Source organism: Salvelinus sp. IW2-2015, linkage group LG31, assembly GCF_002910315.2.
Source record: "Salvelinus sp. IW2-2015 linkage group LG31, ASM291031v2, whole genome shotgun sequence".
NCBI classification, from domain to species: Eukaryota; Metazoa; Chordata; class Actinopteri; order Salmoniformes; family Salmonidae; genus Salvelinus; species Salvelinus sp. IW2-2015.
Genome location: NC_036870.1, coordinates 31,844,249 through 31,859,366, shown reverse-complemented (window position 1 = coordinate 31,859,366; position 15,118 = coordinate 31,844,249). Strand labels below are relative to the sequence as shown.

The 15,118-nt window shown below is 43.0% G+C and overlaps 1 protein-coding gene across 5 annotated transcripts in view; it reads right to left on the bottom strand.

Moving 5' to 3' along the window:
- The window catches only part of LOC111955800 (eyes absent homolog 3-like), a 32,396-nt gene that overhangs the window by 14,088 nt on the left and 3,190 nt on the right, over positions 1-15,118 (bottom strand). For 2 of the 5 annotated variants that reach the window (XM_023976112.2, XM_070436440.1), the window contains exons 2-6: positions 7,492-7,584; positions 6,508-6,557; positions 3,964-4,058; positions 1,913-1,979; positions 1,103-1,299 (exon numbers count right to left, since the gene is read on the bottom strand). In XM_023976112.2, coding sequence (XP_023831880.1) covers positions 1,103-1,299; positions 1,913-1,979; positions 3,964-4,058; positions 6,508-6,557; positions 7,492-7,551 — 469 coding nt within the window. In that variant the 5' untranslated portion in view covers positions 7,552-7,584. Of the gene's footprint in view, positions 1-1,102; positions 1,300-1,912; positions 1,980-3,963; positions 4,059-6,507; positions 6,558-7,491; positions 7,588-8,268; positions 8,377-15,118 lie in introns of all 5 variants that reach the window. The other 3 variants (XM_070436439.1, XM_070436437.1, XM_070436438.1) reach the window with 3 other exon arrangements.

The window sequence follows — 15,118 nt, the reverse complement described above, 5'->3', positions numbered from 1 at the left end:
GTGAGCGAGGAGAGGGAGATGGATGTAAGAGAGTTGACTGCGTGAGGAAGGAGGGAGAGGAGAGGAGGAGGCGAGAGGGAGCTATGAGAAAGCTCTTAGGAGAGAGGTAGAGCAGAGGGGAGGAGGGAGAGGAGGAGGAGGAGGAGGAGGAAGCAAAGAAGGTAGAACTGGCGAAAGAAAAGAGATGTGAGAAGGAAACAAGTCAGAAATTAAATACTTTTCATTCTAGGATCAGCTTCCCCTAGGTACAGACTAGGATCAGCTTCCCCTAGTACAGACTAGGATCAGCTTCCCCTAGGTACGAGCTAGGATCATCCTTCCTAGGACAGATCTAGATCAGCTTCTCCTAGTACAGATCTAGCACAAGCCTTCCCCTAGTACAGATCTAGATCAGCTTCCCCTAGGTACAGATCTAGGATCAGCTTCCCCTAGGTACAGATCTAGGATCAGCTTCCCCTAGGTACAGATCTAGGATCAGCTTCCCCAAACCCAACCATTAGTGGGGAAAATGCAACAAGAGTCCAGCGGCAACTTCACTCTACACCACAGATGGGCATCTTTGATGGGGGGGGGGCACAATCTGGGGGGGCCACAATTTGAACTGTGAGCAACACATTTTAGCAGCCTCCCCCTTGACAGCAGAGAGAAAAAAACATATACGTTTTAGAGTTCATTTCCTGCAATTCTACACATTTTGACATGGGGCGGAGGAGAAGATTCTACAGATTTTGCCATGGGGCGGAGAGAAGATTTTGCGATTTTATAAAGAATTTTCTGCAATTCTACACATTTTACTATAAAGCGGAGAGAAATGTTTACAGTTTTTAAATACGATATCTGAGTGAGAGTGACTAACTGGCTAGACTAACTTAGCAATAAAAAATGTTTTAGCTGACATGGGCTAATTGAGTGTGTCAGTGACTAACATAAAATGCACAACCATGTTTCCATATTGCACCATGTTTATTCTACTATTCTAACTCAACAGTAAGACCCCAACTGAGCTCCTAAATCTGCAGGCCTATAAAAAAGGGGGCCCCCCCATTGCCCATTCCTGCTTTACACTATATTAGAAGACTTAGAGCAGTGTGGAGGGACTGACCAAATGGTGGGAGGCCGTAGGTCTGTCCTGCTTGGGGGAAGGCGGTGTAGACAGTGGCCTGGGTCTGTCCTGCCTGGGGGAAGGCGGTGTAGACTGTGGCCTGGGTCTGTTCTGCCTGGGGGAAGGCGGTGTAGACTGTGGCCTGGGCCAGAGGAGGAAAGGCACCCTGGCTGGTGGCGTAGGATGTGACTGCTGGTCTGTGGGATAGACGAGGAGAGATAGACAAAATTCTGGAAACTTTCCCCCCAAAAAAATTATTTTTATTTTTTAAAGAAATTCCGGTTGATTGTTTCACAGATCTCCTGCTTATTCCTTCCTGAATCTTCCAACAGGGATTTTTTTWAATAATTATTTTGTTGTTGACATTTTGGGAAAGTTATCAGAATTTTGCAATGAGCAGTGACTGCCTTTTTGCTTGGTAGGGCAATGTGGGTCCTGAACAGCTATGCTCAATAAAAAAGGTCTCTACAGACTTTCCACAGATACAGTCCTATGTTAGCATTTATACAGTAGAACTAGAAATCATCATAACACTGATTACATCTGGCTGCACCATGCATTTCCCTGCGGGAACAATAAAGTTTTAATTGAACAGGCATGCAAGTCCCAACATACATGTAACCCAGTGTTTCACCAATCCTGGTCCTGGGGGCACATTTTGGTTTTTGTCTTAGCACGATCACACTTGATTCAACAAAAYAACTCATCATCACGCCTTAGATTTTCAGGTGTGTTATTGATATTACAAACTTCTTTGGCTCTGCAGGACCAGGAAACACTGAATAACCAATCACAGCAGAGGATATTCACCTGCTTCCTTGGTAGATGTGGGAGTTATATTCAGAGGCTGTTGTGGTGAGCGCTCTGCTGGCCACCGCTGGGGAAAAAAGAACGGTAGCTAAGCTTCATTTAATGTTTTTGTTACAAAACATGCTCTCATTATGACAAATGAAACGGGAGTGTAGACCCAAGGAGTGGGTGTGTATAGGGTGTGTAGCTCGTACTGGTGTGTGTGTGTGTGTATAGGGTGTGTAGCTCGTACTGGTGTGTGTGTGTGTGTATAGGGTGGGGGCGTGCTCGTACTTTGGGTGTTAGGGTTGGTGGGTGTGTGTGTGTGTGTAAGGTGTGGTGCTCGTACTGGTGTGGTGTGGTGTGTATAGGGTGGTGGTGCTCTATGGTGTTGTGATGTGTGTGTGTTAGTAGTGGTCGTATGGTGTGGTGTCTTGTTGATAGTGTGGTGCTCGTTGTGGTGGTGTGTGTGGTCGTTGTGTGTGTGTGTGTAGGGTGTGCTTGCTGCTTACGGGTGTGTGTGTTGTGTGTGTAGTGTAGCTCGTACTGGTGTGTGTGTGTGTGTATAGGTGTGGTGCTCGTACTGGTGTGTTGTTGTGTGTGTGTGTCTGGTGTGTGTTGTTCCTTACCGTGTGTGGTGTGTTGTGTGTTGGTGTAGTCTGTACTGGTGTGTGTGTGTGTTTGTGTGTAGGCTTCGTTGGTGTGTGTGTGTGTGTGTGTAGCTCGTCTGGTGTTGTGTGTGTGTGTGGTGTGCTTCGTACCGTGTGTGGGTTGTGATAGGGTGTGTTTGCTCTTACGGTGTGTGTGTGGTGTGTGTGTAGCTCGTACCGGTGTGGTGGTGTGTGTGTGTATCGTACGGTGTGTGATTGTGTGTGTGTAGCTCGTTAGGTGTGTGGTGTTGTGTGTAGGCTCACGGGGGTGACTGTTGGAGGTACGTGTTGTGTGTGTGTGTGGTGTGTAGCTAGGTGACGGTGTGTGTGTGTGTGTGTGTGTGTAGCTCGTAACGCGTGTGTGTTGTGTGTGTGTTGTGTGGTGTAGCATCGTACCGTGGTGTGTGTGTGTGTGTGTGTCGTGTAGCTCGTACCGGTGTGTGTGGTGTGTGTGTAGCTCGTACCGGTGTGTTGTGTGTGTGTGTAGCTCGTACCGGACCTACGGGTGTGTGTTGTGTGTGTAGCTCGTACCGGTGTGTGTGTGTGTGTAGCTACGTACCGGTGTGTGTGTGTGTGTAGCTCGTACCGGTGTGTGTGTGTGGTGTTGTGTGTGTGTAGCTCGTACCGGTTGTTGTGTGGTGGTGTGTGTGTGTGTGTGTGTAGCTCGTACCGGTGTGTGTGTGGTGTGTGTTAGCTCGTACCGGTGTGTGTGTGTGTGTGTGTGTGTAGTCGTACCGGTCTGTGTTGCTAGCTCGTACGGTGTGTGTGTAGCTGTACGGTGTGTTGTGTGTGTGTAGCTCCGTACCGTGTGTGTGTGTGTGTGTGTGGTAGCTCGTACCGGTGTGTGTGTGTTTGTGTGGTGGAGCTCGTACCGTGGGTGTGTGTGTGTGGTGTGATGTGGAGCTCGTACCGGTGTGTGTGTGTCGTGGTGTGTAGCTCGTACCGTGGTGTTGTTGTGTTGGTGGGTGTAGCTCGTACCGGTGTGTGTGTTGTTGGTGTAGCTCGTTACGGTGTGTGTGTGTGGTGTAGCTCGTGACCGGTGTGTGTGTGTGTATGGTAGGTGTGTTGCTGTCCGGCATTGTGTGTAGGGTGTGTTGCTCTACCGGTGTGTGTGTGTGTGTGTTGTGTAAGCTGCGTACCAGGTGTGGTTGTGTGTGTTGTAGGATGGTGTGCTCGTACCTGAGTGGTGTGTAGGGGGTGTGTTGCTCGTACCGGTGTCTCGTGTTGTGTGTGTGTGTGTGTGAGAGAGTTATGGACTCGTCACAAGCCCAAGGCCTCACTCCTCCTGTCTGAACCAACAGTCAACCATCTGTACCAATGAACCACCACTGATGTTGTCTATTCAACAGACAGTCTGATTCCATCTGTTCTTCATACCCACACACCCCAATAGAYAGACATCTTCTCTTAGAAGCMACTCACCTCCATCAAGCTGGGCATTAGACAACGTAGAGTATGAATTGTCCTGATCTCCTGAGCCCAAGAGAGTAGGAGGGATCTGGTCATCACGTAGTCCCCTAAAAACACACATCGACATACATCCATGTACCAAATATCACAGCCTATTTCCTACCCACAGCACAGTCAGCACCAGAGTATGTGAGCGTCCTTTTCAACTGCTCAACTAAAAAAACTGCTCCGGAGAAGAAAAAAAAAACGAAAAAATCCAAATTCACTCCATTCGTTATAAATCACTATTTAACCAACATGCATCTATTTTTTGTGACTACCTGGACCTACCATTTGCTTTTGAAGTATTGAAACCAAAACCATATGGTTTGAATTAAAAGTATTTGTAATAAACATGAAAAAGGTGAATGTAAGAAGCGCTCACCATTTTAAATAGGCTACATGTTATATTAAACAGCATATAAAACACTCTAAATAGGTCAGGAGCCAGACAGGGAGACTAAGAAGGAACTACAATTTATTATTTATGCTGTAATTTCAAGGCTATAGCCTACAAAGAAATACATTGTGAAGCATTTGTGAGTGCAACATAATAGGCTGGTAGGGGCATAAAGCACTCAGCACTTAAAACCTTTAATTTTAGTCTATAAATTGCGTATAAGGTTAGGACACCTACTTATTTCAGGGTTTTTCTTTATTTTTACTATTTCCTACATTGTAGAAAAATAGTGAAGACATCAAAACTATAAAATAACACATATGGAATCATGTAGTAACCAAATAAGTGTTAAACAAATCAAAATATATTTTTTATATTTGAGATTCTTCAAAGTAGCCACACTATGCCTTGATGACAGCTTTGCACACTCCTGGCATTCTCTCAACCAGCTTCAAGAGGTAGTCACCTGGAATGCATATCAATTAACAGGTGTGCCTTGTTAAAGTTCATTTGTGGAATTTCTTTCCTTCTTAATGCATTTGAACCAATCAGTTGTGTTGTGAAAAGGTAGGGGTGGTATAGAGAAGATAGCTCTATTTGGTAAAAGACCAAGTCCATATTATGGCAAGAACAGCTAAGCAAAGAGAAACGACAGTCCATCATTACTTTAAGACATGAAGAAAAAGTCAATGCAGAAAAAGTCAGGCACTTTGAAAGTTTCTTAAAGTTCAGTCGCAAAAACCATCAAGCGCTATGATGAAACTGTCTCTCATGAGGACCGCCACAGGAAAGGAAAACCCAGAGTTACCTCTGCTGCAGAAGATAAGTTCCTTAGAGTTACCAGCCTCAGAAATTGCAGCCCAAATAAAAGTAACAGACACATCTCAATATCAACTGTTCAGAGGAGACTGCATGAATCAGGCCTTCGTGGTTGAATTGCTGCAAAGAAACCAAAAAATCTGTCCTTTGATCGGATGAGTCCAAATTAGAGATTTCTTTGTGAAACGCAGAGTAGGTGAACGGATGATCTCTGCATGTGTGGCTCCCACCGTGAAGCATGGAGGAAGATGTGTGATGGTGCTTTGCTGGTGACACTGTCAGTGATTTATTTACAATTCAAAGCACACTTAACCAGCATGGCTACCACAGCATTCTGCAGCGATACGCCATCCCATCTGGTTTGCGCTTAGTGGGACTATCATTTGTTTTTCAACAGGACAATGGCCCAACACCCCCCGCGGCTGTGTCAGGGCTATTTGACCAAGGAAAGGGATGGAGTGCTGCATTAGATGACCTGGCCTCCACAATCACCCGACCTTAACCCAACTGAGATGGTTTGGGATGAGTTGGATCGCAGAGTTAAGGAAATTTATATTTTGATTCGTTTAACACTTTTTTGGTTACTACATGATTCCATATGTGTTATTTCATAGTTTTGATGTCTTCACAATTATTCTACAATGTAGAAAATAGTAAAAAATAAATTAAAACCCATGAATGAGTAGGTGTCCAAACTTTTGACTGGTAGTGTAGGCTGAATTAAATACAAATTACATGGGGGAAAAAATAATCTTATTTGGCTCAGTCTACAGTGCCTTTGAATTCATTTCTAGAAACACGAGTTTGTCCAGTCTGTGGCTTCAGGCTCATGCGATTGTGCCTGGAGTCAGGACAGCAGTGGAGAATGTCCTGCGCGCTTGTAGTCACTGGGGATGCTCAACACCCTTTTGGCCACACTTGCCAGGCTGTGCAGAAATGCAGAGGTTTTCACGCAAAATACCCCTATTATAACGGAAAGCACTTTAAAAAGTTGGAATATGCCAGGCCTATTGTATATAGATAGTAAAACAAAAATTATGAGATCTGATTTTTTTTGTTTAGAAATACTTTGCTACAATGACACACTTAACTATCTACAAACTTCATTCCTTTCTTTTAGCATGTGCACGTAATAAGTACACCATCATGCTTTGGGGATATGTGTCTTTTCAGATTCCACAATGATTATTTCGTTGTGGACACTACGTCACCACACTCCCTCTCTTGCTCCTCATCTTTGTAAGTCACCTTGATTTTAAAAAACATTGAAGGTTAGAAAATAAACAATTAAAACTGACCTTGGCTCTTGGTCCAGTCCAACATCCAGCTCATGTCTGGCCTTCTTGGTCTGTAAAAGTGAAACACATAGGCTACATCAATGACGTCAGCTCTCCTTCTCGTCTCCAAACACTTACACGTATCATTCCACCAATTATGTGCCTTTTGAGCAGGTAATTTAGTGAATTTTTATATTCTGTCAAAGAGCACATTCAACTTAATAATWATTTTTTTCCCATCTCAAGAGGTAGTGTATGTGGCTGCTATGAAAGTTGTATCACAGGCTGTATCACAACCGTCCGTGATTGGGAGTCCCATAGGGCGGCGCAATATGCCCAGCGTCGTCCGGGTTTGGCTGGTGTAGGCCGTCATTGTAAATAAGAATTTGTTCATAACCTACTTGCCTAGTTAAATAAAGGTTAAATAAAATAAAAAAAAATGCAAATAGAGTGAACTGTGTTTGCGTGTGATCAGGGGTGTAGTCATTCTGCCAATTCTGTTGAAAAACTATTTTTAAACTGAAGCAAATGAAACGGGGATAAACATACCTGAATTTGTCCAATAGAAACTCTCATTTTGCAACTGTTGGACTAATGATTACACCCTAGATCAGCTAGATGCAGGCAAGAGTGTGCAAGGCGGTACTGAATGTGTCACTGTGTCACCTTGATTACTCTAGAATTTCTGTCGAACCTGTGTGCACCTACGTTGCAAACGCTCATTCATACGCTATGTTGTAGCATCCTCATGATGGGTACAGGGATAATTAGAGTATCATGCAGTAGCCTAAGCCTATCGCTGTTACACTGAACTGGGTGAATGGAATATGAATAACAGTCATCCAATACGCTGTAATAGATAAGGTCATGCTCATCAAAATTTTWAAAAAAATAGCGTCCTCCCTCATCTTAAAACATCACCAACCGCCACTGGTGTAAACATTAGTGTAGGTAAAAGGTGTGAAGTGATAGTAAGGTTAATGTCAGTGTGAAGTGTGAACTCACCGGCAATTCAGGCAGGTCCTGCGAGTCGTCCATGTCCGCTGAGCCACTTCCTCCTGACATGTCTCTCTACTTCTTGGGGAGGCTGTCTGGACACTGCTTCACACAAACGCATACAGACAGACAAAAACACACAGTATGTACAGAGTGAGTGGACAGGACCAGTGCTTTAAGTAGCCTCCCTTTTGACCAGCCGTGATCCCTTCCCCCATCCTCCCCTGACACATCTCCGGTTCAACCCCCGCCCTCCTTACTATCGTAGGATTTGATCAACAGAGGCGCGATATCGCCCCACSGGGGGGGGGGGGGGGGGGGGGATGTGGGGCACAGTTTGTCTAATCACCCGCACGGGAGGGCAGGCGAGACAGGTGAGACACGTGCAACACTGACGTTGCACCGTGACCCCACCACTCCAATGTTTACAGTTAAGTGGATTAAGGGGAGCGTGCCTCCTTACATGTGACCTAGCCTACATTTAGGGAAATGTATTCTCTGTGGATTATATGAGAGGCATTAGGTGTTCAGGTGCAAGCTGTCGTATCAATAGGTGGTCTGCTGGATAAGATCTAACCTCATTTTCAGCCACCAACCGTACGTTTACAGTGCATTCGGGAAAGTATTCAGACACCTTGACTTTCCCCCCCCACATATTATTAAGCTACAGCCTTATTCTAATATGTATTAAATAATTGTTTTCCCTCAATCTACATACAATACCTCATTATGACATAGCGAAAACAGGTTAAAGATGTTAGCAAATGTAATAAAAATCAGAAATACCTTATTTACATAAGTATTCAGAACCTATGAGACTCGAAATTGAGCTCAGGTGCATCCTGTTTCCATTGATCATCCTTGAGATGTTTCTACAACTTCTTTGGAGTCCACCTGTGGTAAATTCAATTGATTGGATATGATTTGGAAAGGCACACACCTATCTATATAAGGTCCCACAGTTGATAATGCATATCAGAGCAAAAAAACAAGCCATGAGGTCAAAGGAATTGTCCATAGAGCTCAGAGACAGGATAGTGCCGAGGCACAGATCTGGGGAAGGTTACCGCAGCATTGAAGGTCCCCAAGAACACAGTGGCCTCCATCATTCTTAAAATGGGAAGAGTTTGGAACCATCAAGACTCTTTAATTAAAAAATATATATAATAATAATAATAATTCACCTTTATTTAACCAGGTAGGCCAGTTAAGAATAAGTTCTCATTTGCAACTGTGACCTGGCCAAGATAAAGCAAAGCACTGCGACAAAAACAACAGTTACACATGGGATAAACAAACGTACAGTCAATAACACAATAGAAAAATCTATGTACAGTGTGTGCAAATGTAGTAAGATTAGGGAGGTAAGGCAATAAATAGGCCATAGAGGTGAAATAATTACAAATTAGCATTAACACTGGAGTGCTAGATGATGATGTGCAGGTAGAGATACTGGGGTGCAAAAGAGCAAAAAAATATAATGATAATAACAATATGGGGATGAGGTAGTTGGGTGTGCTATTTACAGATGGGCTGTGTACAGGTACAGTGATCGGTAAGCTGCTCCGACAGCTGATGCTTCAAGTTAGCGAGGGAGATAAAATTCTCCAGCGTCAGTGATTTTTGCAATTCGTTCCAGTCATTGGCAGCAGGTAACTGGAAGGAAAGGTGGTCAAGGGAGGTGTTGGCTTTGGGGATGACAGTGAGATATACCTGCTGGAGCATGTGCTACGGGTGGGTGTTGCTATGGTGACCAGTGAGCTGAGATAAGGCGAGGCATTACCTAGCAAAAACGTATAGATGACTTGGAGCCAGTGGGTTTGGCGACGAATATGTAGCGAGGGCCAGCCAACGAGAGCATACAGTGGTGGGGAGAATAATGGGGCTTTGGTGACAAAACGGATGGCACTGTAATTTGCTGAGTAGAGTGTTGGAGGCTATTTTGTAAATTACATCGCCAAAGTCAAGGATCTGTAGGATAGTCAGTTTTACGAGGGTATGTTTGGCAGCATGAGTGAAGGAGTGTTGCAAAATAGGAAGCCGATTCTAGATTTTATTTTGGATTGGAGATGCTTAATGTGAGATACTCTCCCTAGATCTGGCCTCACGGCCAAACTGAGCATTCTAAAATATATTTTGATTTGATTTGTTTTTGGTTACTATACGATTCCATGTGTTAATTCATAGTTTTGATGTCTTCACTATTTTCTATCTTGTAGAATAAAGAAAAACCCTGGAATAAGTAGGTGTTCTAAAACTTTTGAMCGGTACTGTATATATACAGTTGAAGTCGGAAGTTTACATACACTTAGGTTGGAGTCATTAAGACTCGTTTTTCAACCACTCCACAAATTCCTTGTTAACAAACTGTAGTTTTGGCAAGTCGATTAGGACAGCTACTGTGTGCATGACAAGTAATTTTTCCAACAATTGTTTACAGACAGATTATTTCACTGTATCACAATTCCAGAGGGTCAGAAGTTTACATACGCTTAGTTGACTGTGTGCCTTTAAACAGCTTGGAAAATTCCAGAAGATTATGGCTCATGGTTTACGAAGCTGTGCTGATAGGGACTAATTGACATCATTTGAGTCAATTGGAGGTGTACCTGTGGGATGTTAGTTCAAGGCCTACCTTCAAACTCAGTGCATCTTTGCTTGACATCATATGGGAAATCAAAAGAAATCAGCCAAGACTTCAGAAAGATTTTGTAACCTCCACAAGTTGATTCATTCTTGGGGAGCAATTTCCATGCCTGAAGGTACACGTTCATCTGTAAAACAATAGTAAGCAAGTATAAACTAGAGTCGACCGATTTATGATTTTTCAATGCAGATACCGATTATCGGAGGACCAAAAAAGATATATACCGAGAATTAATTAATAATTTGTAATATGACAATTACAAGAAACTGATAATGAACACTTATTTTAAACTTTAATATAATACATCATCAATATCAATTTAGCCTCAAATAAATAATGACATGTTCAATTTTGTTTAAATTATGAAAAAAAGTGTTGGAGAAGAAAGTAAAAGTGCAATACGTGCCATGTAAAAAAGGCTAACGTTTAAGTTTCCTGTGCTCGAGAATATGATGAAGTCGTGGTGTTCCTTTAACATGAGTCTCAATATTCCCAAGTAAGCAAGTTTGAGTTGAGGTTATTATGTGGGATTTAGACTATTTCTCTTTATACCATTTGTATTTCATATACCTTGACTATTATGGATTTTATAGGCCTACTAGTGGTATTGCCAGTGTAACAAGTATAGCTTCCGTCCCTCCTCGTGGCCCTAACCTGTGCAGACCAGGAACACATCGACAACAGCCAGCTCCAAAGCATCGTTAGACTAGTCGCTCCATACGAAAAGCGCCGCGGCTCCTTTTTGCAAGGAGCAAGGGGGAAACTACATCCAAGTCTCAGGCGAGTGCGTTTGAAACGACTATAGCCGCGCAACGACGCCCGCTAAACGGTACTATGTCCATTTCACAAGTTACAAGACCAGCCTAATCTCGGAGTTGATAGGCTTTGAAGTGCATGAAACGTTGGCTGGGCAAAGCGCAACGACGAGAGTGCCGTTTGAATGAATGCTACGCAGCCTGTTGCTAGCGTACGCAGCGACTGTTCGTCAGATCTGCTTATCAAATAGGACTTAATTATAAAGCTATGAACACACAGAGAATACGAGGCCTTAGGGTATATAATATGGTCAAATCGGAAACTAAATTGTCGAAAATAAGAACGTTTATTGCTTTAGTGAATACGGAACCGTTCGTATTTTATTAGCGGGCTGGCATCCCATTAAGTTGGCTAAATTTCCTGTTACATTGCACAACGCCTCATATGTTCTGTTGCATTTAATTACGTAAGATCGGCTGGCAAAATAGTTTCGCGAACGTGAGCGCATGGTCAGCCAAACTGTTGTGCCAGTATACCTGACTCTGCATACAATGGAACGCAGAGTAGAATGACACGAATTCGCCTAGTTTAATATTGCTGCTAACGATGATTTCTTTAAATATGCAGGTTAAAAAATAGATAGTAGCGTCGTGTATGATTTAAGAAGGCATATGAAATGTGTTATTGGTTAGGTACAGTGTCGTTGGTTCACGATGGTGCTTTTTGCTCGCAAATGTGCTTTGTTAAATCATGCCCCGTTTGGCGAAGTAGGCTGTCGTTTGTTAGGAAGAAATAGTCTTCACAGTTCGCAACGAGCCAGGCGCACACTGTTGCATATACTCTGACCTGTTGCACAGAACGCAAGAGAAGTGACACAATTTCCTAGTTAAAATAAATTCAAGTTAGCAGGCAAAAATTCTAAATATGTCAGGTTTAAAAATACTTGTGTATTGATTTTAGGAAAGGCGCTTTTTTCACGAATGCGCTTGTTAATACCCGTTTGTGTGATTCACCCGTCGAAGTAGGCTATGATTCAATGATAAATTAAGAAGGCACCGCATCGATTATATGCAACGAAGGACAAGCTAGATAAAAAGTAATATCATCAACCATGTGTAGTTAACTAGTGATTGTTAAGATTGATTGTTTTTTATAAGTTTAATGCTACGTACACTTACATGGCTCCTTGCTGCCTCGCATAACAGGTAGTCAGCCTGCCACGCAGTCTCCTCGTGGAGTGCAATGTAATCGGCCATGATTGGTGTCCAAAAAATGCCGATCACTGATTGTTATGAAAAACTTGAAATCGGCCATTCCGATTAATCGGTCGCCTCTAGTATAAACACAATGGGCCACACAGCAGCCATACTGCTCAGGAAGGAGATGCGTTCTGTCTCTAGAGATGAACGTACTTTGTGCGGAAAGTGCAAATCAATCCAGAACAACAGCAAAGGACCTTGTGAAGATCTGGGGAAAGAAGGTACAAAAGTATCTATATCCACAGTAAATGGGTCCTATATCGACATAACTGAAAGGCGGCTAGAAGGAAGAAGCCACTACTCCAAAACCGCCTTAAAAAAGCCAGACAATGGGTTGAAACTGCACATGGGGACAAAGATATACTTTTGGAGAAATGTCCTCTGGTCTGAGGAAACAAAAAATACAATTTATCATAATGACCATTGTGTTATGTTTGGAGGAAAAAGGGGGAGCTTGCAAGCCGAAGAAACCATCCAACCGTGAAGCACAGGAGGGGCAGCATCATGTTGTGGAGGTGCTTTGCTGCAGGAGGGACTGGTCACTTCAAAAATAGATGGGATCATGAGGAATTAAATTATGTGGATATATTGAAGCAACATCTCAAGACATCAGTCAGGAAGTTAAAGCTTGGTTGCAAATGGGTCTTCAAATGGACATACCCAAGCATACTTCCAAAGTTGTGGCAAAAGGGCTTAAGGACAACAAAGTCAAGGTATTGGGAGTGGCCATCACAAAGCCCTGACCTCAATCCAATCGAAAATTTTGTAGGCAGAACTGAAGAGCGTGTACGAGCAAGGAGACTACAAACCTGACTCAGTTACCAGCCTCTGTCAAGAGAATGGGACAAAATTTACCATTTATTGTGGGAAGCTTTGGGAAGGCTACCTGAAACATTTGACCCAAGTTAAACAATTAAAAGGCAAAGCTACCAAATACTAATTGAGTGTATGTAAACTTTGACCCACTGGGAATGTGATGAAAGGAATAAAAGCTGAAATAAATCATTATCTCTACTATTATTCTGACATTTCACATTCTTACTCAAAGTGTGATCCTAACTGAATAAGACAGGTAATATTTACTAGGATTAATGTCAGATGGTGAAAAACTTAGTTCAAATGTATTTGGCTGAGGTGTATGTAAACTATATATATACAGTGGGGAGAACAAGTATTTGATACACTGCGGATTTTGCAGGTTTTCCTACTTACAAAGCATGTAGGGTCTGTAATTTTTATCAAGGTACACTTCCTGTGAGAGACGGAATCTAAAACAAAATCCAGAAAATCACATTGTATGATTTTTAAATAATTAATTTGCATTTTATTGCATGACATAAGTATTGTGATCACTACAACCAGTAAGAATTCCGGCTCTCACAGACCTGTTAGTTTTTCTTTAAGAAGCCTCCTGTTCTCCACTCATTACCTGTATTAACTGACTGTTTGAACTCGTTACCTGTTATAAAGACACCTGTCCACACACTCAATCAAAAGATTCCAACCTCTCCACAATGGCCAAGACCAGAGAGCTGTGTAAGGACATCAGGGATAAAATTGTAGACCTGCACAAGGCTGGGATGGGACAGGACAATAGGCAAGCAGCTTGGTGAGAAGGAAACAACTGTTGGCGCAATATTAGAAAATGGAAGAAGTTCAAGATGACGGTCAATCACCCTCGGTCTGGGGCTCAATGCAAGATTTCACTCGTGGGGCATAATGATCATGAGGAAGGTGAGGGATCAGCCAGAACTACACGGCGACTGGTAATGACCTGAAGAGAGCTGGGACCACAGTCTCAAAGAAAACCATTAGTAACACACTACGCGGTCATGGATTAAAATCCTGCAGCGCACGCAAGGTCCCCCTGCTTAAGCCAGTGCATGTCCAGGCCTGTCTGAGTTTGCCAATGACCATCTGGATGATCCAGAGGAGGAATGGGAGAAGGTCATGTGGTCTGATGAGACAAAAATAGAGCTTTTTTGGTCTAACTCCACTCGCCGTGTTTGGAGGAAGAAGAAGTATGAGTACAACCCCAAGAACACCATCCCAACCGTGAAGCATGGAGGTGGAAACATCATTCTTTGGGGATGCTTTTTGCAAGGGGGACAGGAGACTGCACCGTATTGAGGGGGAGATGGATGGGCCATGTATCGCGAGATCTTGGCCAACAACCTCCTTCCCTCAGTAAGAGCATTGAAGATGGGTCGTGGCTGGGTTTTCAGCATGACAACGACACGAAGCACACAAGCCATGGACTAAGGGGAGTGGCTCCGTAAGAAGCATCTCAAGGTCCTGGAGTGGCCTAGCCAGTCCTCCAGACCTGAACCCAATAGAGAATCTTTGGAGGGAGCTGAAACTCCGTATTGCCCAGCGACAGCCCGCAGAAACCTGAAGGATCTGGAGAAGATCTGTAGGGAGGAGTGGGCCAAAATCCCTGCTGCAGTGTGTGCAAACTAGTCAAGAACTAAGAAACGTATGATCTCTGTAATTCAAACAAAGGTTTCTGTACCAAATATTAAGTACTGCTTTTCTGATGTATCAAATACTTATGTCATGCAATAAAATGCAAATTAATTACTTAAAAATCATACAATGTGATTTTCTGGATTTTTGTTTTAGATTCCGTCTCTCATAGTTGAAGTGTACCTATGATAAAAATTACAGACCTCTACATGCTTTGTAAGTAGGAAAACCTGCAAAATCGGCAGTGTATCAAATACTTGTTCTCCCCACTGTATATATAGTTATTTCCGAAGTTTACATACACCTCAGCCAAATAAATTTGAACTAAAAGGAAACACCCTATTAGATACTATGCCTTCTGCAAACGTTTTAAAAACATTCCAATGACAACAAAAGTGTTGCGATGTAACATCCATAATGCCTCCTATGTCTCCAACATGCCAATATTTAGAAGCCACCCCCCCCCCCCCATATGGGTACTATAGACAGATTAAAAGAGTAATTCTCT